This window comes from Triturus cristatus, chromosome 3_1, assembly GCF_964204655.1.
Source record: "Triturus cristatus chromosome 3_1, aTriCri1.1, whole genome shotgun sequence".
Lineage (NCBI taxonomy): Eukaryota > Metazoa > Chordata > Amphibia > Caudata > Salamandridae > Triturus > Triturus cristatus.
In genome coordinates this window covers 149002205-149029228 of record NC_140583.1, presented here as the reverse complement: position 1 = coordinate 149029228, position 27024 = coordinate 149002205, and the positions used below count along the sequence as shown (strand labels likewise).

The following is a 27024-nucleotide window of genomic DNA, read 5'->3' as shown; positions in this document are numbered from 1 at the left end:
CAGAGTCAGGGGCCTAAACAATGTGCCCTCGTTGGAGGTGGGGGCCAGTCGCTAATAATTGCAGCTCCGCGCTGCTGGCCACACATAAAGCGCTCCTAGCGCTATAAGTGAAATAAAAGTGCTTCCAGGCTCTAGGGGAGAAATAAAGCGCTCCGAGCGCTTAAAGGAGGATAAAAACAAAGTCCAGCAAAGTTCTCCCCTGCATACAGCAAGGCAGGGGTGGGGGGGGCAAGGCTGGACCCAGAGCCAGCTCACTGGGCCTCCAGGCAGGGAGGTAGTCCAAGTGGCGGTCCTCTGGTCCAGCAGCAGCAGCAGCCCCCCTCAGGTAGGATCCTGGAAGAGAACAAATTGTAAGGGGACACAGCCCCTTCTTATACTGTAAAACCCTTTGTTCTTGGTTCAGGGTGAGGGGGAAAACCAGTCGCAGCTGGTTGGGGAGCACCCTTGATGTGCTCAGCCCCTCTCTCTATTCACTGGCAGGGCTAGGGTCATCAGTCGCACCACAGGGGGCGGAGCCAGCATTGTGTGGGGAAAGCCCTGCCCTATTCAGGTTCAAGGTGCACTCCTCCCCAGCCATCAGCATGCTAATCTCACACTCACCACTGGGGCAGACCCAACCAGACTCCTGGAGCCAGGCTCACCAGCCAGCTCCAGCCAATCACACGCCAGACACACTTTACACTAATATGCCAACTCCTAGAAGTGGCACTTCCGCACATAACATAATCACGCATTATACATCATTGCGAAGCATTCAATCACACGAGTCCGCACATACCAAACTCAAGCCTGCACACCCCACGCATCAGGAACTACCAGGGACACATACATTCCCCATGCATTCCTATGGGAGGGCAGGCCTATCTCACCACATGCACTCAGAGTGCGCACGCACTTTACTCTGGGACACAGGGAAAGTGCGCAGAAACCAAAAATCACTACCACCAGGTCACCAATAAAAGCAAAAAGTTCAGGGGTGAACCTGCCAGAAGGGCCAAGTCCAACAATTATTTACTGTGTTAAATAAATTTGGATTTCCGTTCCCAATCATCAACATGTTAAGGAATATATATCTGGGGGCTGAAGCCAGAATAGTTTTGAATGCCGATCAGATTGTGACAGTATCCATCAGGCGCTGGACCAGGCAGGGGTGTCCCCTGTCCCCCCTATTATTCACTTTCTTTATTGAGCCTCTGGCAATTAGAATTCGTGAAAATCCCGAAATTAGAGCGCCCATAGACGGGATGGAGAAATTGAAACTCTTTGCTGATGACATCATCTTTTATCTGCGCCCTGATAAATCTAATTTAGAGCGGCTTTTAGCGGAGTTTACCAGCTTTGAATCTATAGGGGGGTATAAAATTAATCAAAATAAAACAGAAATTATTACATTAAATATCAATGACAACTCTTTTTTACCACCCATTCTGCAAATACAAGCATCCAAGTCAGCCCCCATACGATATTTGGGTATTTTCATCTCTAAGTCAATAGATCAACTGTTTACATTGAATTACACGGCTATGCGGATAAAAATAACACCACTTCGCAATATTCTCAACGACCAGCCAGATTGGCGATAAGATCCCAAAACAGGTGATAAGGCGTGTTAGCAGCAGGGATTTAACACCTGCTCTTACCTGGTGTTAAGTTGGATGACAACCTGCACCATAAAAGGGAGCCCAGCCCAGAGCCATACCTGAAGAACAACAGATGCCATGGAGCTACTGATCATGCAGCTCGGAGCCCCAAGAGGGCCACAACACCCACCACCACCACACCTAGGCCTGCCACCCCCCCGGCCCCCCAGTCCCTTGCCGGTACTCACCCCTTTGATGTTGTGTCAGGTCATGTTGAGCAGTGTGCCAGTTCCCGAACTCCTGGCACCGTATCCCGACTGATGACTGTGGCCACCATTTTCTCCAAGTCATCCAGCTCCTGGTGTGCCGCTGGACCCCCACCTCCAAGCTGCGTTGCTGCTTTCATGTTGGCATTGAGTTTCTTCTTGGTTTTGCCCTTCACATCATTCCAGCGCCTCTTGACCACTTCCATTGACCTCTTCAATGCTGCAACTGCATTCACATGGTCCAAGATAGTATGCCATATTTGCGTCTTTGTTGCCAAGGACACGTTGGAGGTGACGAACAGTTGTTGGTAGTGTTCTACCACCTCCGTAATGATGATCCTGTTTTCCTGCGGACTGAACCGCGTCTTCCTCTTCTCCCTGGCCTTCGCTGACACCGAGTTTCCTTGCTGGTTGTCTGTGGGGCTTGTGGGGTTCGCATTGTCTTCTGCGCTCAGTCCGGGTGCATCCATGGTGTTATGCAGTTTATTTTTATTATCATTTTTATTGTTCTGCTTTTATAGTGCATTTTCCCACATGTCGCGTGGGAATTGCAGGCCTGTCGCTGGTTATCGATGATTTTTGTATCGCGATTTGGGGCATTAATTTTTAACATGGTCATTTGGCGCATTATTGTGAGACTATTGCATTGTGCCGCCGGGTTGAGAATACAACGGTAACACAGTGTTATTTTCCCGCGATACACGTCGATATGTAAAATTGCGTTAACAGATTTTGGCACTGACTATTGCACATTCTTGAGTATATCCCTCAATGTCTCTACAGCTTGATATTTTGTGCATTGCTTGGTTAAGTGGCCATCCTGTGCAAGCAGTCATCAAAAGTCTAGAATCTTGTTGTCACCGTTAACAACACTTATCACGGTCATTCCTAATCTCCAATGACCACCGGTCAAACCCTGGACAGGCGGGTTGCATAATTGTGAGTACAAGTGGTAATGATACGACACACTCCTCCATACAACACAAGACTGAAGCAACCACCCAATGGGAGTCCACTCTCATGTCAGATGTCAACAAGAACTCAGAAACGGATGCAACATCGGTCAACAAAAAAAAAAAAACAAGCATGTGTCTGCAAGCCGGAAAGCTTAAATTAGGTTATTTATATTTCTAATTAACATGTTATAAAACAGCTCAAATTTTACATGCAGATTCAACATCTATAAACCAATTTGAATTATATTATTTCGCACAATCTTGATAATCTCCTTCTGTAAATTCACTTTTCTGCATAAATGAACGAGCTCATGACGATAACTTTAATAGCTAAAAAAATACCGAATTTTATATTAACCAAGACACAAATCAACGGAATTACAGTAAGATGCGAAATGGAACTAAATCAATTTAAAGGAATTACATTTTTTTACCTGCAGTTCTCAGTGGCAGCTCATTGCCTGCCTTTGAAATACAAATATTTACAGTGTGTGCATGTTCCAGTCAACTGGCTGTAGTAAATGCAAATGTTCACATGGAGAAATCATATTCCTGCCCATGGATATTTCTTGAGTATTTGCCTGCCTCGGGTCTTGGAAGTCAATATAGTATGTGATGTCATCCACAGCAACTAACAGATCAAAAAGACGAGTGTCTTGTGCCATAGATTACATTTTTAAGTTTAAACATGTGGGTGTTAATGTCTTTACAAAAATGTGAATTACATATTTCGAGCTGTGTATGAAGAACGAGATTTAAAAACGTCAACTAGCTACATCACAATATCGCATATCATTATTGTTTAAATTCGTCCAATCTGTATTTGTCCCTCGTAGCAAGGAACTTATTATTCATGTGTGCAAAGCTGCTTGAAGCAGAAATCTGAGTCGTAGAAGCAGTTTGTCCCCAGGATTCCTTCTAAAGGCACCGAGGGTTTCTCTAATGTCTGACTGTATCAGCGTGTCAACATACCTTTTTCACAGTGAGCGCCTGTAAATCCAGACGGGCATAGGCAGGTGTTTGGAGCCACACACGTCCCACCATACCTGCATCCTTCTTCACAGTATGCTTTGGAAAAAAGAGAATACAACACTGTTACACAAAGTTTGTGTTACTATCAAAATGCATGTATTTCATCAAGTTAGTTATCAAGAGCATATTTCTTTTTCATGACCTGGGACCAGATTAGATTGCCGGGTTTCAGGATATTTGGGCCACTTGTATCAAAAAAGCATTTTGCGATTACCAAATAGCGATTTTTACTGAAGCGCTTTTTGGTAATCGCAAATGCTATGTATATATGGAGTTGCAAAGATTTAGCAAGTCCCTTAATATTACCAAATAGCGATTACTAAATAGGTAATCACGTTTATGTATTACTACTCCTTTCTTTCCTAAAGGCCCATAGGTGCAAGTGACTTTGCATTAGCTAATTTGCTATTACCTTAGTAATCGCAAATTAGGTAATGTAAAGCCTAGGGTGCCCGGGGACCTAAAGCCCCCCTGAAGCACCACCATAAAAGAAATGTGCAAATCTAAAGCGCTAGGGCATGTGTGCGCTACATGGCACTTTGAAAAAGGCATTTTTCTAAATTTGCACATCAACTTGAAGTCAATGGTAATAGCATTTTCCTAAATGCACAGTTTTCATTTTGAAATTGCTTGGTACATGTGCTAAGGGAATTGCAAATTGTGATTCCCTATTTGTAGTTGCAATTTTAGGTAATCGCTCTTTTTGTGATTACCTAAAATTGAGACTACAAAGCCTTTCACACATCTTGACAGGCTATTTTGCATTTGCAAATGACTGAAATTACCGATTTGCACCATTTCCGAGTGCAAAATTATTTGGTACATGTGGCCCTTTGTCACTAAGCTCGGACAGTTTGAAAAATAGATTTAAGCTGATGGGGATGTCGTTTTTAACATTGGCCAGTCGTTGTAATGTTTTTTTTTTTTTTTTGCATCAATTGTTTATTGAAATAATCAAGTAAATTGTAATTGGCACTTGTGCAGAATTATCCAATGTACCTTGTGTACCAAGCCGCCGTGTTGCTTTTTGTTTTAAACTGCATTAGGAGTTCCAACGAAAAGTTTGTGGAGAGTTTTCTGGAATTCCGATACAAATCACCAGTAGTTTTATGACCTTTTTATATACCACAGGACGTTTGCTGAAAAGTATGCACAGAATTTCATGGAGCCCTGATGTAAACAGCAACAGCAGCCTTCTGGCCTTGGTGTGGAACAGGAGGTTTACTACAGCTTTGGGTGAACATATATAGAGCTCTTCTGCGAGTTCTCTGTGCAACGGAGATTTACAGAAATACAATTCTTCAACACATTTGTAGATAATGGGGAAAGGATCCACGTCGAGGGTCCTATGTGCATTTTCTATTTTTCTTTCTTGAGAGAAGCTTTGAACAACAAAAAGAAAAAGTAATCTGCGTCCTATATATTATTAATGTGTGGCAATAATTTAGCATTTAAATCAAGTCAGCAGTGAATTGTATGAATTTATATGGCGCCGTATTGAAAAAACTATTTTAGATTCATAAGAAACAGAATAGCTCATTAAAATGTGCAAATATGTGAAAGGCTATTGTGCAAAGGAGTTGCAGGGAGCAAATCCACTGTCTACTCTACTTGTTTCAATGTGTAGTTGTTGTCCATGGGTGGACAATCTACATGAGAATAGTTGTGGGGAATATGTGATTGCATGTGTTTTATTTTCTCACGCAGAAAATATTCTTCCCTGTGAAGAAACCACTTTTCTTTCCCTGCTTGGAAATAAGACGGTGGTTTGGGCTGAATGATATTGGTGGACATTTGCATGTCTATTCAGACAGGAGGGGAAATAGATGAAAAATGTTTGTAAATACCGTCAATGTTTCAACTGTGGTATTGTCTTTCCAATAGCCTCCCGCTACTCCTTTCCTGGAAGTAGTCCTATTCACAACCTTTCCTGTATTTCGGACAGCAGACCCTCCACAAAGCAGATCAAACTTTTGAAATTTGTATGTGTGGCACAACCCTTGCCGAGCCTCAGCTGCTGTTCTGGATGGCTGCATGATGCCAAGAACTCAAGAGAATTATTGAGCATGTGATGAGTCACAGGTCATCGTCATAAATCTTTTAAGGATGTTGTATGCTTTGGTGGGCAATAAAACAAAGGGTTTATGTGTCATATGGTCCTATACGGGGAACTGATGACTCTTTAAAATTTTCTAGAACACATTTTCTTAAATTCTGAAAGCCTATCATTTTTGGAAACAATGGGGCATATACGTAAGGAGTTATCGTCGCGTCAGTGGCACTTTTCTGCCGCTAATGCGGCGATAATTTTATCGCCCTATTACCAAGCTGTTGCTAACAGCCGTTAGCGACAGTTTTTAGGTGAAAACGTCCATTGTAAAGATCGCTACTACTGTTAGTGATAATTATATGCAGGAGAGGCGTTCCCGGGCAAAAACCGCCGCAAACACCACTACTCCAGATCCACAAGGGGATCCTTGAACTCCTGAAGACCAAAACAACTGGCTCTAACTGCAGTTAGAGCCAGTTACTTTAGACCAGAAATTAGCTGGTCTTAAAAATGGGGATAACACTTGGGGCCACATCTCAGCGGGTTTTGCTGCTGGACAGCGCTGCGAGCAATGTTGCAGCGCTGCCCTGAGACAAAACTACAGTGCAGGAATGCGTACCATCAAAAAGATTCCTGGGCCCCAGTCATGAAAAGTGTTGCAGGGCTGCAACAAGACAGCATTGCAGCACTTCCCACTATGCCCTTCTTGGAACAGCATAGATGCGCTGTATTCACTGGACAGCGTTCCATGACGCAAGTAATGACAGATACGTCAGGAATTCTGACGTATCTGTCTGCGTTAAAGTCACGCATTGCTGCAGTCGTGTCACAACCATGACGCAACTCCAGCAATGCATGGGGCCAGCCTATCTCTGTGGCACTGCGTCACCCTCACGCCTATCATCAGGTACTGATGCAGTGCCGTTCATGAGCGGTGCCCAAATGTCAGCGCTGTTGGAAATCCATTGGTGATGGTTGCGCTGCGGTGTCATCGTTTGGAAGCATTGGTGGAGTGTTGGTGCGGAGGGAGTTGAAGAGCCGTTCATCCGTGGCCTTGATCCAGCTGCGAGGGGGTGCGATGATGTCGGTGGCTTCCGGTGTGCAAGGTGAAGACGTGATGTCAGCAATGATGGTCGGTCCAGGAGAGTCCATTGTTGTGGCTGTAGTTGAAGTTCCCCCTGGTGGATGTGACGTGCTCGACAGTGTGTCCTGCTATGTGGCTTATTGAGGTGACTTGCTGCTTGCATCTGATGTAGGGGACCTTCCCCAGGAGGGGGTGGTGTCCTGGTCACTGGGGTTGTCCAGGTGGAACTTGAGTTCACCGAGTAGGATGTCGTTGGTGGATGGGAGACCCGGGAGTGCAATGAGGTCTACTATGGTATTGGAGAATGGGGGGCCATGGCCCGGGGGGCCTGCAAATGAGGGTGCCACAGAGGATGTGCTTGGGCTTGGTCCAGATCTGGGAGTTGAGGTGGTCCAAGGTCACCCTTGGGTCATTAGAGTGCGTGGTCAGTCAGAGTGTGCTTCTGTAGGTGATGGCAATGCCTTCTCCTTGATGGCTGTGGTGCTCCTTTGCTGGTGATACTGTAGCCGTCAGTGATGATGATGGCGATGTCCGGTCCGAAGCAGAGGTTGGTCCTAGCAGGCGAGGTGGCATCCAAGGGTTGATGGCGAGGAGGGTGCTGGCGTCGTAGCAGTGGAGTGTCTAAGAGGAAGGCTCCTTGGTGCTGAGCATGGTCAAGGGGCAGACGAATGCAAACGGCATAGCCTATGGGTTGCTTTTGGCATGGGATATGACCATTACTGCGCAGGCAGTACGTCGTCAACAACTTTGACAACGCAGGTGCTTTTACATCGCATTTGATTACAATGCATGTGAGGTCAGTTATAGGGTAATTTAAAGTTTTTCGGGTGGGTATGAGTTACGGTTGTTAAATATGGAAATTGGGGGTGTTTTGTGGTAAAATATGGAAATTGGGGTGTGTTTTGGGGTAAAATATGGAAATTGGGGTGTGCATTTGGGGTCAAATATGATTTTTGGGTGTGTCATGGGGGCTCAAAAAGGAATTCCAGGGTTCACGGTTGGGTTTGCTTCTTTGGCCACCATTATCTGATGATGATCCCTTAATTGTTGTGGGATCGAAACGTTGTTGATGTTTGTCACTCAACCATGTTGAATACATTTCAATTGAGTGGATGGGAAGTGTTCATTTGTGATGATACATGCATACATGCATTATGCTTCATTTTAATACTGAAGGAGACCCAGAACCTTTCCACCTCACTAAATTTAACTGATCTGATATGTTTTACAATTTTGAATAAAATAGAAAGTTTGAGAAATAAGAAAAAACTGTGACAGATGTACAAACATTAGGAATACTGATTTCCTTAACTGCAATTCTTCCCAAATCGTAATTAGGAAATTGATGTTCCGAATGTATGAAACTCGTTTGAGTTTCATTCCTAGTGGGTCTTAAATAGACCTACCTCAGGGCTATTAATGAGGTAGGTTGCAATTTGCGACCCATTTGATACTGCAGCCATCACAGGGATGGGGGCCTTCTGAGATCAAAAGACAATCGTGCATGTGAGTGCTTTTTAATCAAGCAATTTGTTTTTTCTTTTCGAGATGCATTAAAAAAGAAAACCTTAGAATTTCATTTTTTAAGAGTAGGCAGTGCGTGGGACTGCTTTGTTTTAACATTCTCAAAAAGATACTGGTCGCAAAGGAACCCCTCCATGTGACAGCACCATGCACACCGGGGTCTAGAATTCACAACCATAGAATTGTAGTATCTATGTATGCGGACAATGTTACCCTCTATGTGAGAGACCCACAGACAAATTTGGACCGACTAATTCGAGAATTTACCAGATTTGTGGGTATATCAGAGGTCAGCACTAGCTGGGTGAAGTCCATCCTGTTTCTATTGACAGATCCGACAATGGAGTTGTCCACAGAATTCCTACTCGAATAGACGGCTGGACCAGTAAAATACCTTGAGATATGGCTTTGCAGGGACATATAGGATCTATGGAAGGCTAGCTGCCGGCGCTTGCTGACATGGCTGGACAAGCATGTCGAGAGCTGGCAGAGGCTTCTTGTCTTTAACCGGAAAGCTAGCCATTACAAAAATGGTGATCCTTCCAAAATGTCTTTATCTGTTTATTTACTTGCCGCTTCCCTTGCCACTCTACTTCCACTGACAAATCTGATCACGTCTGGTGTTCCTACCATGGGCAGCCCCAAATTGCCTGAGAAATAATGATGCTCCCTTTTGAACAGGGAGGACTGGGGGCTCCAGATATGGACCTATACTATTATAGTGTTCACCACTGGCTCTTCCCTACACAGTTTGCCCCTGAACACAATCAGGCAGCACTGTGTCCCCTCCAGATGGCACTATACCTGGCATCCAAGCACCGGAGGGTGCAGATAGACACGGTGGCCTGCACTGTGTGGGAGGGAACCAGCTTCAGCGGAGGGCCCGCTTGGAGCATCTATTTGCCCCATCAGTACCACTTATATGGCAAGCCTCCTTTCCCATTACCCTTGATGCTGGCATTAGCGCTAGATTACGCAACCTACAGCTGACATCCATGGGTTCAATCTACCTAGATGGTACCTTTATATCAATGCAGCAGGCACTGCAGGGTCCTGACATTACCCTTTCAGACACTTTCACATACTGTCAACTACGTGCTGCTGCCTGTGCAACCCACAATTAATACCTGGAGGCCCTTCCTGTCTTTCAGGCCCTTGAAGTAACTCTAACCACCCCCTCCACTCACAGGTTGATCACGCTGCTATATGCGAGGATGCAGGAGATCGAACCGGTACACATCACTGTCAGCCAGAGTGCACAGAAGCAGACCTAACACCTCCCCTCACTGATGACCAATTGCAGTACTGTTGCACCTACTGTTGTGTGCTTTCCCCTAATTACAGACTGCACCTTGTACATTTTAAATATCTGCACAGACTATACCGCACACCGGAAAGGATGCACAGAATGGCCTGATTGAGGATGCGAGCTATGTATGATGCACAACGCCCTGTGCTGACTTCCTGCCTCTTGCATGGGATTGCCCTGGCGTGCAGCGATTCTGGGGCACGGTCTTCAAGATGCTCGAAGAAATCACCAGACTCAAGTTGTGGCACTCCCTGAGTGTTGTGCTCCTGGGATATGTGAAGGCTGTGCCGTCGGAGGGACGCAAGTTGACGGCACTCGTTCTCATATCTGCTAAGTGGGGGTGGCAATGCATTGGGGTTGGCGCATAACACGGGGTACGGCTGATTGGCTCAAAGATGCAGAACACTGCCAGGAGCAATTGAATGCTTTTTGGGAGTTGATGCAGATTACCGCCTGCCCTAAGGATATCTGGTCTCCTTTAGAATTGTATCTTAATGACCAATCGGGACTAGGAGAGACTGCAATCACTGATTGTTGGACCTGGCCCTTTTTGCAGGGTCATCCCTAAACTTTTTGCCTTCCTCCTGTATTTTTTCTGACCTGGTGTTGGCTGTTTTATGACTCTGGGCACCTTACCACTGCTGATCAGTGCTAAGGTGCCTATGCTCTCCCTATGGTAAAATGTATACGTTCATTGGATTCCATGATTGGCTTATTTGGTTTACTATCAGCCCCTAGTAAAGTGCACCAGGAGTGCCAGGGCTTGTAAATACAAATGCTGCTGGTGGGCGAAAAGCATTACAACAAACAAATGATGGACGGAATGCTGACAATGCAGACATTCTCCCCCAGTCAAGAGATCTGGGTTAAATCCATCGTTCTTTTGCCCACTGCGCCACCCCAGTTCAGACATGGCCATATGCAAATCAGTCTTGACCCTGTGCCTCATGGGAACAGTCCAGCCCGAACTGCCAAGCCATGTCTTCCCTGGACCGGAATCAAGCATCCTAGGACCGGTTTCTGGCTATCAGCCGTCATCAGCCAGGATAGCTTGACTCCAGTGGCGTAGTGAGCACGGGACCCACGTCTGGGCATACCCATCCCACTTAGGGCGAAAAGCATTACAACAAACAAATGATGGACGGAATGCTGACAATGCAGACATTCTCCCCCAGTCAAGAGATCTGGGTTAAATCCATCGTTCTTTTGCCCACTGCGCCACCCCAGTTCAGACATGGCCATATGCAAATCAGTCTTGACCCTGTGCCTCATGGGAACAGTCCAGCCCGAACTGCCAAGCCATGTCTTCCCTGGACCGGAATCAAGCATCCTAGGACCGGTTTCTGGCTATCAGCCGTCATCAGCCAGGATAGCTTGACTCCAGTGGCGTAGTGAGCACGGGACCCACGTCTGGGCATACCCATCCCACTTAGGGCGAAAAGCATTACAACAAACAAATGATGGACGGAATGCTGACAATGCAGACATTCTCCCCCAGTCAAGAGATCTGGGTTAAATCCATCGTTCTTTTGCCCACTGCGCCACCCCAGTTCAGACATGGCCATATGCAAATCAGTCTTGACCCTGTGCCTCATGGGAACAGTCCAGCCCGAACTGCCAAGCCATGTCTTCCCTGGACCGGAATCAAGCATCCTAGGACCGGTTTCTGGCTATCAGCCGTCATCAGCCAGGATAGCTTGACTCCAGTGGCGTAGTGAGCACGGGACCCACGTCTGGGCATACCCATCCCACTTAGGGCGAAAAGCATTACAACAAACAAATGATGGACGGAATGCTGACAATGCAGACATTCTCCCCCAGTCAAGAGATCTGGGTTAAATCCATCGTTCTTTTGCCCACTGCGCCACCCCAGTTCAGACATGGCCATATGCAAATCAGTCTTGACCCTGTGCCTCATGGGAACAGTCCAGCCCGAACTGCCAAGCCATGTCTTCCCTGGACCGGAATCAAGCATCCTAGGACCGGTTTCTAGCTATCAGCCGTCATCAGCCAGGATAGCTTGACTCCAGTGGCGTAGTGAGCACGGGACCCACGTCTGGGCATACCCATCCCACTTAGGGCGAAAAGCATTACAACAAACAAATGATGGACGGAATGCTGACAATGCAGACATTCTCCCCCAGTCAAGAGATCTGGGTTAAATCCATCGTTCTTTTGCCCACTGCGCCACCCCAGTTCAGACATGGCCATATGCAAATCAGTCTTGACCCTGTGCCTCATGGGAACAGTCCAGCCCGAACTGCCAAGCCATGTCTTCCCTGGACCGGAATCAAGCATCCTAGGACCGGTTTCTGGCTATCAGCCGTCATCAGCCAGGATAGCTTGACTCCAGTGGCGTAGTGAGCACGGGACCCACGTCTGGGCATACCCATCCCACTTAGGGCGAAAAGCATTACAACAAACAAATGATGGACGGAATGCTGACAATGCAGACATTCTCCCCCAGTCAAGAGATCTGGGTTAAATCCATCGTTCTTTTGCCCACTGCGCCACCCCAGTTCAGACATGGCCATATGCAAATCAGTCTTGACCCTGTGCCTCATGGGAACAGTCCAGCCCGAACTGCCAAGCCATGTCTTCCCTGGACCGGAATCAAGCATCCTAGGACCGGTTTCTGGCTATCAGCCGTCATCAGCCAGGATAGCTTGACTCCAGTGGCGTAGTGAGCACGGGACCCACGTCTGGGCATACCCATCCCACTTAGGGCGAAAAGCATTACAACAAACAAATGATGGACGGAATGCTGACAATGCAGACATTCTCCCCCAGTCAAGAGATCTGGGTTAAATCCATCGTTCTTTTGCCCACTGCGCCACCCCAGTTCAGACATGGCCATATGCAAATCAGTCTTGACCCTGTGCCTCATGGGAACAGTCCAGCCCGAACTGCCAAGCCATGTCTTCCCTGGACCGGAATCAAGCATCCTAGGACCGGTTTCTGGCTATCAGCCGTCATCAGCCAGGATAGCTTGACTCCAGTGGCGTAGTGAGCACGGGACCCACGTCTGGGCATACCCATCCCACTTAGGGCGAAAAGCATTACAACAAACAAATGATGGACGGAATGCTGACAATGCAGACATTCTCCCCCAGTCAAGAGATCTGGGTTAAATCCATCGTTCTTTTGCCCACTGCGCCACCCCAGTTCAGACATGGCCATATGCAAATCAGTCTTGACCCTGTGCCTCATGGGAACAGTCCAGCCCGAACTGCCAAGCCATGTCTTCCCTGGACCGGAATCAAGCATCCTAGGACCGGTTTCTGGCTATCAGCCGTCATCAGCCAGGATAGCTTGACTCCAGTGGCGTAGTGAGCACGGGACCCACGTCTGGGCATACCCATCCCACTTAGGGCGAAAAGCATTACAACAAACAAATGATGGACGGAATGCTGACAATGCAGACATTCTCCCCCAGTCAAGAGATCTGGGTTAAATCCATCGTTCTTTTGCCCACTGCGCCACCCCAGTTCAGACATGGCCATATGCAAATCAGTCTTGACCCTGTGCCTCATGGGAACAGTCCAGCCCGAACTGCCAAGCCATGTCTTCCCTGGACCGGAATCAAGCATCCTAGGACCGGTTTCTGGCTATCAGCCGTCATCAGCCAGGATAGCTTGACTCCAGTGGCGTAGTGAGCACGGGACCCACGTCTGGGCATACCCATCCCACTTAGGGCGAAAAGCATTACAACAAACAAATGATGGACGGAATGCTGACAATGCAGACATTCTCCCCCAGTCAAGAGATCTGGGTTAAATCCATCGTTCTTTTGCCCACTGCGCCACCCCAGTTCAGACATGGCCATATGCAAATCAGTCTTGACCCTGTGCCTCATGGGAACAGTCCAGCCCGAACTGCCAAGCCATGTCTTCCCTGGACCGGAATCAAGCATCCTAGGACCGGTTTCTGGCTATCAGCCGTCATCAGCCAGGATAGCTTGACTCCAGTGGCGTAGTGAGCACGGGACCCACGTCTGGGCATACCCATCCCACTTAGGGCGAAAAGCATTACAACAAACAAATGATGGACGGAATGCTGACAATGCCCTAAGTGGGATGGGTATTCCCAGACGTGGGACCCGTGCTCACTACGCCACTGGAGTCAAGCTATCCTGGCTGATGACGGCTGATAGCCAGAAACCGGTCCTAGGATGCTTGATTCTGGTCCAGTGAAGACATGGCTTGGCAGTTCGGGCTGGACTGTTCCCATGAGGCACAGGGTCAAGACTGATTTGCATATGGCCATGTCTAAACTGGGGTGGTGTAGTGGGTTAAAGAACGATGGATTTAACCCAGATCTCTTGACTGGGGGAGAATGTCTGCATTGTCAGCATTCCGTCCATCAATTGTTTGTTGTAACGCTTTTCGCCCTAAGTGGGATGGGTATTCCCAGACGTGGGACCCGTGCTCACTACGCCACTGGAGTCAAGCTATCCTGGCTGATGACGGCTGATAGCCAGAAACCGGTCCTAGGATGCTTGATTCTGGTCCAGTGAAGACATGGCTTGGCAGTTCGGGCTGGACTGTTCCCATGAGGCACAGGGTCAAGACTGATTTGCATATGGCCATGTCTAAACTGGGGTGGTGTAGTGGGCTAAAGAACGATGGATTTAACCCAGATCTCTTGACTGGGGGAGAATGTCTGCATTGTCAGCATTCCGTCCATCAATTGTTTGTTGTAACGCTTTTCGCCCTAAGTGGGATGGGTATTCCCAGACGTGGGACCCGTGCTCACTACGCCACTGGAGTCAAGCTATCCTGGCTGATGACGGCTGATAGCCAGAAACCGGTCCTAGGATGCTTGATTCTGGTCCAGTGAAGACATGGCTTGGCAGTTCGGGCTGGACTGTTCCCATGAGGCACAGGGTCAAGACTGATTTGCATATGGCCATGTCTAAACTGGGGTGGTGTAGTGGGCTAAAGAACGATGGATTTAACCCAGATCTCTTGACTGGGGGAGAATGTCTGCATTGTGAGCATTCCGTCCATCAATTGTTTGTTGTAACGCTTTTCGCCCTAAGTGGGATGGGTATTCCCAGACGTGGGACCCGTGCTCACTACGCCACTGGAGTCAAGCTATCCTGGCTGATGACGGCTGATAGCCAGAAACCGGTCCTAGGATGCTTGATTCTGGTCCAGTGAAGACATGGCTTGGCAGTTCGGGCTGGACTGTTCCCATGAGGCACAGGGTCAAGACTGATTTGCATATGGCCATGTCTAAACTGGGGTGGTGTAGTGGGCTAAAGAACGATGGATTTAACCCAGATCTCTTGACTGGGGGAGAATGTCTGCATTGTCAGCATTCCGTCCATCAATTGTTTGTTGTAACGCTTTTCGCCCTAAGTGGGATGGGTATTCCCAGACGTGGGACCCGTGCTCACTACGCCACTGGAGTCAAGCTATCCTGGCTGATGACGGCTGATAGCCAGAAACCGGTCCTAGGATGCTTGATTCTGGTCCAGTGAAGACATGGCTTGGCAGTTCGGGCTGGACTGTTCCCATGAGGCACAGGGTCAAGACTGATTTGCATATGGCCATGTCTAAACTGGGGTGGTGTAGTGGGCTAAAGAACGATGGATTTAACCCAGATCTCTTGACTGGGGGAGAATGTCTGCATTGTCAGCATTCCGTCCATCAATTGTTTGTTGTAACGCTTTTCGCCCTAAGTGGGATGGGTATTCCCAGACGTGGGACCCGTGCTCACTACGCCACTGGAGTCAAGCTATCCTGGCTGATGACGGCTGATAGCCAGAAACCGGTCCTAGGATGCTTGATTCTGGTCCAGTGAAGACATGGCTTGGCAGTTCGGGCTGGACTGTTCCCATGAGGCACAGGGTCAAGACTGATTTGCATATGGCCATGTCTAAACTGGGGTGGTGTAGTGGGCTAAAGAACGATGGATTTAACCCAGATCTCTTGACTGGGGGAGAATGTCTGCATTGTCAGCATTCCGTCCATCAATTGTTTGTTGTAACGCTTTTCGCCCTAAGTGGGATGGGTATTCCCAGACGTGGGACCCGTGCTCACTACGCCACTGGAGTCAAGCTATCCTGGCTGATGACGGCTGATAGCCAGAAACCGGTCCTAGGATGCTTGATTCTGGTCCAGTGAAGACATGGCTTGGCAGTTCGGGCTGGACTGTTCCCATGAGGCACAGGGTCAAGACTGATTTGCATATGGCCATGTCTAAACTGGGGTGGTGTAGTGGGCTAAAGAACGATGGATTTAACCCAGATCTCTTGACTGGGGGAGAATGTCTGCATTGTCAGCATTCCGTCCATCAATTGTTTGTTGTAACGCTTTTCGCCCTAAGTGGGATGGGTATTCCCAGACGTGGGACCCGTGCTCACTACGCCACTGGAGTCAAGCTATCCTGGCTGATGACGGCTGATAGCCAGAAACCGGTCCTAGGATGCTTGATTCTGGTCCAGTGAAGACATGGCTTGGCAGTTCGGGCTGGACTGTTCCCATGAGGCACAGGGTCAAGACTGATTTGCATATGGCCATGTCTAAACTGGGGTGGTGTAGTGGGCTAAAGAACGATGGATTTAACCCAGATCTCTTGACTGGGGGAGAATGTCTGCATTGTCAGCATTCCGTCCATCAATTGTTTGTTGTAACGCTTTTCGCCCTAAGTGGGATGGGTATTCCCAGACGTGGGACCCGTGCTCACTACGCCACTGGAGTCAAGCTATCCTGGCTGATGACGGCTGATAGCCAGAAACCGGTCCTAGGATGCTTGATTCTGGTCCAGTGAAGACATGGCTTGGCAGTTCGGGCTGGACTGTTCCCATGAGGCACAGGGTCAAGACTGATTTGCATATGGCCATGTCTAAACTGGGGTGGTGTAGTGGGCTAAAGAACGATGGATTTAACCCAGATCTCTTGACTGGGGGAGAATGTCTGCATTGTCAGCATTCCGTCCATCAATTGTTTGTTGTAACGCTTTTCGCCCTAAGTGGGATGGGTATTCCCAGACGTGGGACCCGTGCTCACTACGCCACTGGAGTCAAGCTATCCTGGCTGATGACGGCTGATAGCCAGAAACCGGTCCTAGGATGCTTGATTCTGGTCCAGTGAAGACATGGCTTGGCAGTTCGGGCTGGACTGTTCCCATGAGGCACAGGGTCAAGACTGATTTGCATATGGCCATGTCTAAACTGGGGTGGTGTAGTGGGCTAAAGAACGATGGATTTAACCCAGATCTCTTGACTGGGGGAGAATGTCTGCATTGTCAGCATTCCGTCCATCAATTGTTTGTTGTAACGCTTTTCGCCCTAAGTGGGATGGGTATTCCCAGACGTGGGACCCGTGCTCACTACGCCACTGGAGTCAAGCTATCCTGGCTGATGACGGCTGATAGCCAGAAACCGGTCCTAGGATGCTTGATTCTGGTCCAGTGAAGACATGGCTTGGCAGTTCGGGCTGGACTGTTCCCATGAGGCACAGGGTCAAGACTGATTTGCATATGGCCATGTCTAAACTGGGGTGGTGTAGTGGGCTAAAGAACGATGGATTTAACCCAGATCTCTTGACTGGGGGAGAATGTCTGCATTGTCAGCATTCCGTCCATCAATTGTTTGTTGTAACGCTTTTCGCCCTAAGTGGGATGGGTATTCCCAGACGTGGGACCCGTGCTCACTACGCCACTGGAGTCAAGCTATCCTGGCTGATGACGGCTGATAGCCAGAAACCGGTCCTAGGATGCTTGATTCTGGTCCAGTGAAGACATGGCTTGGCAGTTCGGGCTGGACTGTTCCCATGAGGCACAGGGTCAAGACTGATTTGCATATGGCCATGTCTAAACTGGGGTGGTGTAGTGGGCTAAAGAACGATGGATTTAACCCAGATCTCTTGACTGGGGGAGAATGTCTGCATTGTCAGCATTCCGTCCATCAATTGTTTGTTGTAACGCTTTTCGCCCTAAGTGGGATGGGTATTCCCAGACGTGGGACCCGTGCTCACTACGCCACTGGAGTCAAGCTATCCTGGCTGATGACGGCTGATAGCCAGAAACCGGTCCTAGGATGCTTGATTCTGGTCCAGTGAAGACATGGCTTGGCAGTTCGGGCTGGACTGTTCCCATGAGGCACAGGGTCAAGACTGATTTGCATATGGCCATGTCTAAACTGGGGTGGTGTAGTGGGCTAAAGAACGATGGATTTAACCCAGATCTCTTGACTGGGGGAGAATGTCTGCATTGTCAGCATTCCGTCCATCAATTGTTTGTTGTAACGCTTTTCGCCCTAAGTGGGATGGGTATTCCCAGACGTGGGACCCGTGCTCACTACGCCACTGGAGTCAAGCTATCCTGGCTGATGACGGCTGATAGCCAGAAACCGGTCCTAGGATGCTTGATTCTGGTCCAGTGAAGACATGGCTTGGCAGTTCGGGCTGGACTGTTCCCATGAGGCACAGGGTCAAGACTGATTTGCATATGGCCATGTCTAAACTGGGGTGGTGTAGTGGGCTAAAGAACGATGGATTTAACCCAGATCTCTTGACTGGGGGAGAATGTCTGCATTGTCAGCATTCCGTCCATCAATTGTTTGTTGTGGGCTTGCAGCACTAGTTGTGCCACCCACAGAAGCGGCCTAGTAAAATGTGTCTAGGGTCTGCCACTGCAGAACCTGCGCGCGGTCTGGTACTGTCGCGCTGATTGCGCAAGTGCACCTACTTGCCAGTCCCCAAACCTTCACGTAACTACATATTAGTCACCGCTCTGGTAGGCCCAAGGGCAGGGTGCATTGTAGGTATAAGGTAGGACATGCCCTGATGTGTGTGGCATGTCCTAATAGTGAATTACAGCCATTTTAGTTTTTCACTATTGAAGGCTACCTGCTCTCCATAGGCCAGAATGGGCTGCTGGAATTACTACACGCTGTAATCCCAGTGGACTCAGAGAACATGGTAGAAAGTCAAGTTTAGTATGCCTGAACTCAGAATAATAAAATACTTCTTTTAGTAAAGTTTATTTTAATATCCTGTGTTTGTAAATACTACTTTTAGAAAGTTAGTATTTACTGACCTGGCCATTTCAGTCCGCCTCTGCTGTGTGTGTGTGTTCTGCCTAGTAACAGTAAAGGAGCAGGGCTGGGGAATTCCAGGAGACAGGCTGGCTGCCAGGTGGTGGGTAGAGAGATTACACCAGGATGGGTGGGAGGAGTACACCTTGACTCTGAATAGACCTGTGCTCTGCCACCACAAAGCCGGCTCCGCCCCCTGTGGAGCGGCTGATGTCTCTGCCCTGCTGCTGAAATGAAAGAGCAGAGTCACCACAACAAAGTGCTCCAAAACTGGACTGAGCCAGGCCCAGGCCCCCTGGCGACAAAGAACAAAAGAATTGTGCTATAAAAGAAGGAGCCCTGCTCCTAAGAAATCAGATCCTGTTTGCGCCAAGAAGAAACTCTGCCTGAAGAGAAGGACCTGGGAAAGCTGCATGGAGGACTACTGTCTCTGACCTGTGAGACTGGACTGTGGTGGGTGCCTTGCTGCAAGAAGGAGAGGAGGAAAAGACTTGAGAAGAAAAGAATTTTAAATCAACTTGTGCTTTGAACAATCTCCAAGGGCTTGCTGGTGAACTTGCCCCCTGATCTGCGCCCCAGGAACAGTGGGCGCTACCTTTCCCCAAGAAGAGTAGAAGCTGCTGGAGGCGATCCTGTGACGCTGACCCCTGAGGACCTGTGTGCCCCTCATCTAAGCACCGCGACATCTGCCACCGGGGCTACTGCGAGCACCGCAAAGACCTGTCTACCTGCTCCAAGCACCGCAAGCATCTGCCCCCCGAGCCGTAGCTCGCAACGCAAAGAAGAAACTGACTAGGCTCCAAGCGCCGAGCCTCTGCGACCCCCCCCCTGGCCGTGGAAGCCCTTGCAAGGGCCTACGAAGCCCTGTGTGTCCTCTCTGTGAAGCCGGCAGCGCGACGCGCTGAAGAAATTGCCCCCGAGGTGCCCCTCCTTCTTCTACCCTCTGGTGCGTGTCCGGAAGCCTAGACGTGCCCCACGAAGCATCGCCATCCTCTGACCTGCAGGGACAGCAACGCGACGTGGGACACCCCTCACCGACTCCTGAAGCCACCAGGACCTTTGCCCAACAAGAATTCCAAGGTACGGTGTGCAGCGCGCGTTGGTACGACCCGTCCGTTGCTTGGTTCGGGCCGTACTGACGCTTGAGACCCGCTACGCTGCTCACGCGTAAAGTGTGCGCTCTAGCAACCTTCGGAGCGACTGTACGAAGCGATCCGGAAAGGTACGAACCGTACCCCATTGAAAGTATAGTACGTTTCTCACGCAAGAAGCGTGAGGTTTGGGAAGAGGCGTACCGAACGTGCACGACACGTACCTACGAGGGTACGGTCCGTAAGGTTAACGGCAAGCGTACGCGTGCTCACGCGAGAAGCGTGAGAAACGGCAAGATACGTTAAAAACCTTGTAAGAAGCGTACTGAAGGCGCTACGAAGCGCACAGACAGCGCAAAGAAGCATTTTTAAAGTAGAACACTGCCATTTTAAGAACTGTGGACTGCCTAAAAGCATTGAAAGTAACTGGAATCTTATTTAAGTGAAGAACTGTATTTTAACAAGCCTGCGTAAAGAAATCTTATATATAAAGAACTTTATTTTGATATAAATACAGCCTTGTGTCTTTGTGTGGTGGGGTGGTAATTATTGTGTGGGACAACTTGAACGCTTAACCTAATGCCCTCTGGAATCTAGCCTGACTGCTCGCGCCACGTTACCTAGAGGGTGAGCAGGGGTTATTTTTAAAGAGGTGATCCTACGCTCTGACTTAGAGGAAAGGGTCCCTGTTTGTCGCAAGTGCATACCTGCGCCAACCAGAGACCCCGGATTCTAACATTGGTGGCAGCGGTGGGGATTTACGGATTTGCGTTCTTGGTGTCTGCGCAGTGATTACTAACCATTGCACAGTGAGGACAGTCCAGTACCTTGAGCCACAGAACTTTTAATTTTAATTTCGCTTGCCAAGAAAGAAGATCCCTTGTGTTTGGAGTCATGCCTGCCCCAAACAGCATTGAGAAATCAATCTCTGAAACCTCTGAAATCCTAGGAATGGAATGGGAGGCGTCAAAACTGAACAGCTACAAGAGAACTGAACTCAAGTACTTCTGCAGGAAGTTCAAGGTTCCACATGCAGGATGCAAAAACAGTTCAGATCTCTACAAGGCGCTCAAAGCCTGGATTGAATCAAGGGGTGCAACTAAGGAAGTTACACCATTGAAACCAGCGGAAAGCGTTCACAGTTTTGGCAGAGGCCTGTCGCCAGAGGAGCTGGCAGACAGACAGGCCACCAGGGATCATGAGTTGAAATTGGCAGAGCTGGAAGTAAAAAGCCAATTGGAGCTAGAAAACAAGAAGCTGGCTCTGGAAGAAAAGAAAATGCAAATGGAGCATGACTTTATAATGAGGAAATATGATATGGAGCTGGAGAGGCTTGAGGCCATGAGTGTCTCAGCCCAGCAACAAGAAATGTGCGTAGTTCAGAGATTGAGCTTTTCTGAGTGGGAGGAGGAATCCAGCTCAGATGGTGTCAGCAATATTGAATTTTATCGTGCTGAGAGAGTAGTACGCACACCCAGAGATGTGGCGTCTGACTTGAAGGAGGGGGTTAACATACACCAGGAGGTTCAAGGGCATGAGATAGCTCCAGTAATGCGCAGCATCCCTGAAGGGAATAGGGTAACTGGCGCAGGGGTTCATGGTCCTAGTGGCGGGAGGGACACTCTACTGACTCTAGCTGAGAGGGGCAGGGAGAGGGGTTCCCCCAAAATTGAAGTCCTGGCGGGTGAGTGTGCAAACCGCCCAGAAGAGTGTGGGTTGTGTGACAGAGACTGTCAGATACTGTCTTTGCCAGTCTCAGGAGAGTGGTGTGGAGTACGTGTGTGAGGCACTGGATGGTGAGGTGAAGGATAGTTTGGTTAACCCTGCTAGGGGGCTGTGTGATCCAATTGTGGGAGAGCATATTGTAAATCCCTGTTTTCCAGAGCTATGCCAACACCTGTTGGAGAGTGAGTTCTCTGACCGCAGGGAGCTCACATTGGAGGCAGACCTTTTGGTGGAGTCCAGAGGGTCTGGAAAGGCATTGGGGAGTGATCCCAAGAGGAGTGGTTCAGGTATCTTCAAACCCAGTGTGGTGGAAGTGGCTCAGAGTAGCACAACTAGGCCCTGTAGTAGTGAGAGGGGTGTAGGGCCTCACGTCCTGTCTTTAAGGGGAAGGAGTGAGAAGGGGTTATGTCCCGGTAGTGCCCAACCTCAGTCTCAGAACTTGGATGGTTCTTTAAGGGAACACCAGGTGGGGAGCCTAGTCTGTCCTGAGGGGCTGCCCGTTGTGCGGGATCCCCTAGTGTCTGGTGAACGGGGAGTGTCTGTAAGCAGGCCTCCCTCAGTTCTGGTGTCTGGCAGTACCGCTCCAGTTGGGAGGGTGCAGAAGTCCAGATTGAGGGGTGAGAGGGGGAAAGAGTCCCCAGTGGAAGAACCAGTGGGTCAGGGGCCAGCCAGAAGGGCTGCGTCACCAGTGAATGACCATGGTGACACCACTTCTGTCCTGGGGGATCTTCATGCACTGTCAGATGGACAGGGGCCGGAAGATCTGCGCCAGGCAGACTGTCCCACGACACATGAGTTATGTGTCACCCTCAGGGGGGGCATGCGTGCCCCCGGGAAGTACTGGTGCGCCAGGCGAGCGTTCAACCGCATGGGTTGGTCCCAGGGTTGGGAAGCCAGGGTCAGGTGTTGTCTGACCTGGAGGATGGGACAACTGTAATCAGTGTCCTGACCCATGTTGCTTCTAGGGGTACCACGCCAGTTGGGAGTGGGCAGTACTCTGGAAGGGGGTGCAGAGGGAGGGAGTCCTCGCCTCTGACCCCGGCTCAACTGAAGGGTTTAGACCCTAGGTTGGATGGCCAGGTTCAGGGTGTCCCCCCTGACCTGGACGCCCAGTTGCAGGATAGAACCCCTGAACTGGTGGGCGAATTGCGCAGGACACCTGCCCCAGGTGCCCTGGCAATTCTGAAAGGGGGTACCACTCCCGGTGGGAGGGTTCAGAGCCCCAAGGAGGAGGACCGGGTGTGGGAGAGGCCCCCCCAGTCTTTGGTCCAGCCGCCGGGTACAGTCCTGGGGCTGGTGGGTCAGTGCCAGGATGTCATACCTGACCTGACAGGAGGGAGAATGGACAAAGGGTGCCAAGCACCTGGGGCTACTGCCCCCTGCTCCCTGGCGCCACAGAGGTTTGAGAGCCCTGCGAGGCATTCGGCCTGGGTCTCATCCCTGACTACTGTCAGTGGCCGCTGTAGCATTTTGCTGTCTGTCTGTTGGGACACACCTGTGGGCCAGTTAAGGTTAGGTGCTGCACAGGTGGTGTCCACAGGTGAGGAGAAGGGTTCACCATGGATTGGCTTGGTGGGCCCTGAGAGTATGGACAGAGGGAGTCCAATAGGCTCAGATTGGCGTAGAACTGGAGTCTGCCCCTGCAGTTGCGGGCCAGGTCCTTGTTCTATCGCCCCAAGCAGGGAAGACCATCACGGTGGTGATTGGTCTACCCTGCGTTTTGGCTGGAAGGGGGTTGTGTTGGACCTGGCCCTTTTTGCAGGGTCATCCCTAAACTTTTTGCCTTCCTCCTGTATTTTTTCTGACCTGGTGTTGGCTGTTTTATGACTCTGGGCACCTTACCACTGCTGATCAGTGTTGAGGTGCATATGCTCTCCCTATGGTAAAATGTATACGTTCATTGGATTCCATGATTGGCTTATTTGGTTTACTATCAGCCCCTAGTAAAGTGCACCAGGAGTGCCAGGGCTTGTAAATACAAATGCTGCTGGTGGGCTTGCAGCACTAGTTGTGCCACCCACAAAAGCGGCCTAGTAAAATGTGTCTAGGCTCTGCCACTGCAGAACCTGCGCGCGGTCTGGTACTGTCGCGCTGATTGCGCAAGTGCACCTACTTGCCAGTCCCCAAACCTTCACTTAACTACATATTAGTCACCCCTCTGGTAGGCCCAAGGGCAGGGTGCATTGTAGGTATAAGGTAGGACATGCCCTGATGTGTGTGGCATGTCCTAATAGTGAATTACAGCCATTTTCGTTTTTCACTATTCAAGGCTACCTGCTCTCCATAGGCCAGAATGGGCTGCTGGAATTACTACACGCTGTAATCCCAGTGGACTCAGAGAGCATGGTAGAAAGTCAAGTTTAGTATGCCTGAACTCAGAATAATAAAATACTTCTTTTAGAAAAGTTTATTTTAATATCCTGTGTTTGTAAATACTACTTTTAGAAAGTTAGTATTTACTGACCTGGCCATTTCAGACCGCCTCTGCTGTGTGTGTGTGTTCTGCCTAGTAAGAGTAAAGGAGCAGGGCTGGGAAATTCCAGGAGACAGGCTGGCTGCCAGGTGGTGGGTAGAGAGATTACACCAGGATGGGTGGGGGGAGTACACCTTGACTCTGAATAGACCTGTGCTCTGCCACCACAAAGCCGGCTCCGCCCCCTGTGGAGCGGCTGATGTCTCTGCCCTGCTGCTGAAAGGAAAGAGCAGAGTCAGCACAACAAAGTGTTTCAAAACTGGACTGAGCCAGGCCCAGGCCCCCTGGCGACAAAGAACAAAAGAATTGTGCTATAAAAGAAGGAGCCCTGCTCCTAAGAAATCAGATCCTGTTTGCGCCAAGAAGAAACTCTGCCTGAAGAGAAGGACCTGGGAAAGCTGCATGGAGGACTACTGTCTCTGACCTGTGAGACTGGCCTGTGGTGGGTGCCTTGCTGCAAGAAGGAGAGGAGGAAAAGACTTGAGAAGAAAAGACTTTTTAATCAACTTGTGCTTTGAACAATCTCCAAGGGCTTGCTGGTGAACTTGCCCCCTGATCTGCGCCCCAGGAACAGTGGGCGCTACCTTTCCCCAAGAAGAGGAGAAGCTGCTGGAGGCGATCCTGTGACGCTGAACCCTGAGGACCTGTGTGTCCCTCATCTGAGCACCGCGGCATCTGCCACTGGGGCTACTACGAGCACCGCAAAGACCTGTCTACCTGGTCTAAGCACCGCAAGCATCTGCCCCCAGAGCCGTAGCTCGCAACGCAAAGAAGAAACTGACTAGGCTCTGCGCGCCGAGCCTCTGCGACCCCCCCTGGCCGTGGAAGCCCCTGCAAGGACCTACGAAGCCCTGTGTGTCCTCTCTGTGAAGCCAGCAGCGCGACGCGCTGCAGGAATTGCCCCCGAGCTGCCCCTCCTGCTTCTACCCTCTGGTGCGTGTCCAGAAGCCTAGACGTGCCCCACAAAGCATCGCCATCCTCTGACCTCCAGGGACAGCAACGCGACGTGGGACACCCCTCACCGACTCCTGAAGCCGCCAGGACCTTTGCCCAACAAGAATTCCAAGGTATGGTGTGCAGCGCGCGTTGGTTCGACCCGTCCGTTGCTTGGTTCGGGCCGTACTGACGCTTGAGATCCGCTACGCTGCTCACGTGTAAAACGTGCGCTTTAGCAACCTTCGGAGCGACTGTACGAAGCGATCCGGAAAGGTACGAACCGTACCCCATTGATAGTATAGTACGTTGCTCACGCGAGAAGCGTGAGGTTTGGGAAGAGGCATACCGAACGTGCACGACACGTACCTACGAGGGTACGGTCCGTACGGTTCACGGCAAGCGTACGCGTGCTCATGCTAAAAACCTTGTAAGAAGCGTACCGAAGGCGATACGAAGCGCACAGACACCCAAAGAAGCATTTTTAAAGTAGAACACTTCCATTTTAAGAACTGCGGACTGCCTAAAAGCATTGAAAGTAACTGGAGCCTTATTTAAGTGAAGAACGGTATTTTAACAAGCCTGCGTAAAGAAATCTTAGATATAAAGAACTTTATTTTGATATAAATACAGCCTTGTGTCTTTGTGTGGTGGTGTGGTGATTATTGTGTGGGACAACTTGAATGCTTAACCTAATGCCCTCTGGAATCTAGCCTGACTGCTCGCGCCACGTTACCTAGAGGGTGAGCAGGGGTTATTTTTAAAGAGGTAATCCTACGCCCTGACTTAGAGGAAAGGGTCCCTGCTTGTCGCAAGTGCATACCTGCGCCAACCAGAGACCCCGGATTCTAACACTGATGATGTGGCTGCTCCGCTAGTGCCCATTTCTGCTGAGGTGGAGGCTCCGTAGGGACTCCTGTTTGTCTCCAGTGGAACGTGCAGTTCGCTATACATTGAGAGCTGTATCTGTGAAGCTAGTTTGACCACATCTGCTTCCCTACTCCACTTACTGAGTGGCCTCCATCCCTTTCCCCTTAACCCTATACAATTGATTGTGCTATTATATATGCAGCAAAGTAACCCATATGAACCGAATTTGCTGTATACCATTAATTTATGCTTTGTTTAAAATTCAATAAACAGATTTTTAAATAAAGAAAAAACTACATCAATATTTACCTCTACCCCACACACCATCACCATGGCATCCCACAAGATTCAGTCATTTTAATCTCCCTGCTCTTCTTTAATCTCTGCCTTACCCCATTACTGGAGCTGCCTAAATCCTCACCCTCATATGCTATAATTATGCAATTGACACTTAAACCATTATAAAAAGTGAAAATGATCTAACTGTGACCAGATTATACAAGTGTCACTCTGCTATCGATGATAAGAAATTAACCTAAACTCAACACCGCTAAAACAACAATCATGAAATTTGGATAATAGCACAATCTTGTAGTGAGCATGGATTCAGATCTTATTTACCCCACTTCTTAATTAAATGAAAAGCAGCATATTCTATACAAAGAAAATGCATAGATGCAGCTTCCCTTATACAGGGTACCAACAAACCAGTAGGCCAGCCTCATCCTCTTAATGTAGAAGATTTACTATCCGAAAGAAACTATATTGTGGTGCCTATAGCTTCCTAGTAAGTGAACCAAAAATAATTTAGAACACCAACAATTGAAAACTACATTGCCTCTACACAAGAAAATATACGACACAAATCCTGCCATCACAGCTCTGTTTGCCCATAGAAAAATGAACTCTGTCTCGTTAACAGAGCCATGCAAGGAAAATAACAAACGGGCACCTAATATTCCTAAAGTAAAAGAAAAACCTTGTCATTTCAAAGATAAATCTTAGACTACTAGACACCTGTTGTAAGTATCGAATCATAGCTAGATAACAACAATGCAATACAGGATTCTGTCTTGGCTGATTTT

At 49.1% G+C, this 27024-nt stretch overlaps 1 protein-coding gene across 1 annotated transcript in view; it reads right to left on the bottom strand.

The window, feature by feature from the left end:
• The window catches only part of NELL1 (neural EGFL like 1), a 3594225-nt gene that overhangs the window by 883555 nt on the left and 2683646 nt on the right, over positions 1-27024 (bottom strand). The window contains exon 14 of the mRNA XM_085643606.1: positions 3775-3870. Coding sequence (XP_085499732.1) covers positions 3775-3870 — 96 coding nt within the window. The remainder of the gene's footprint in view (positions 1-3774; positions 3871-27024) is intronic.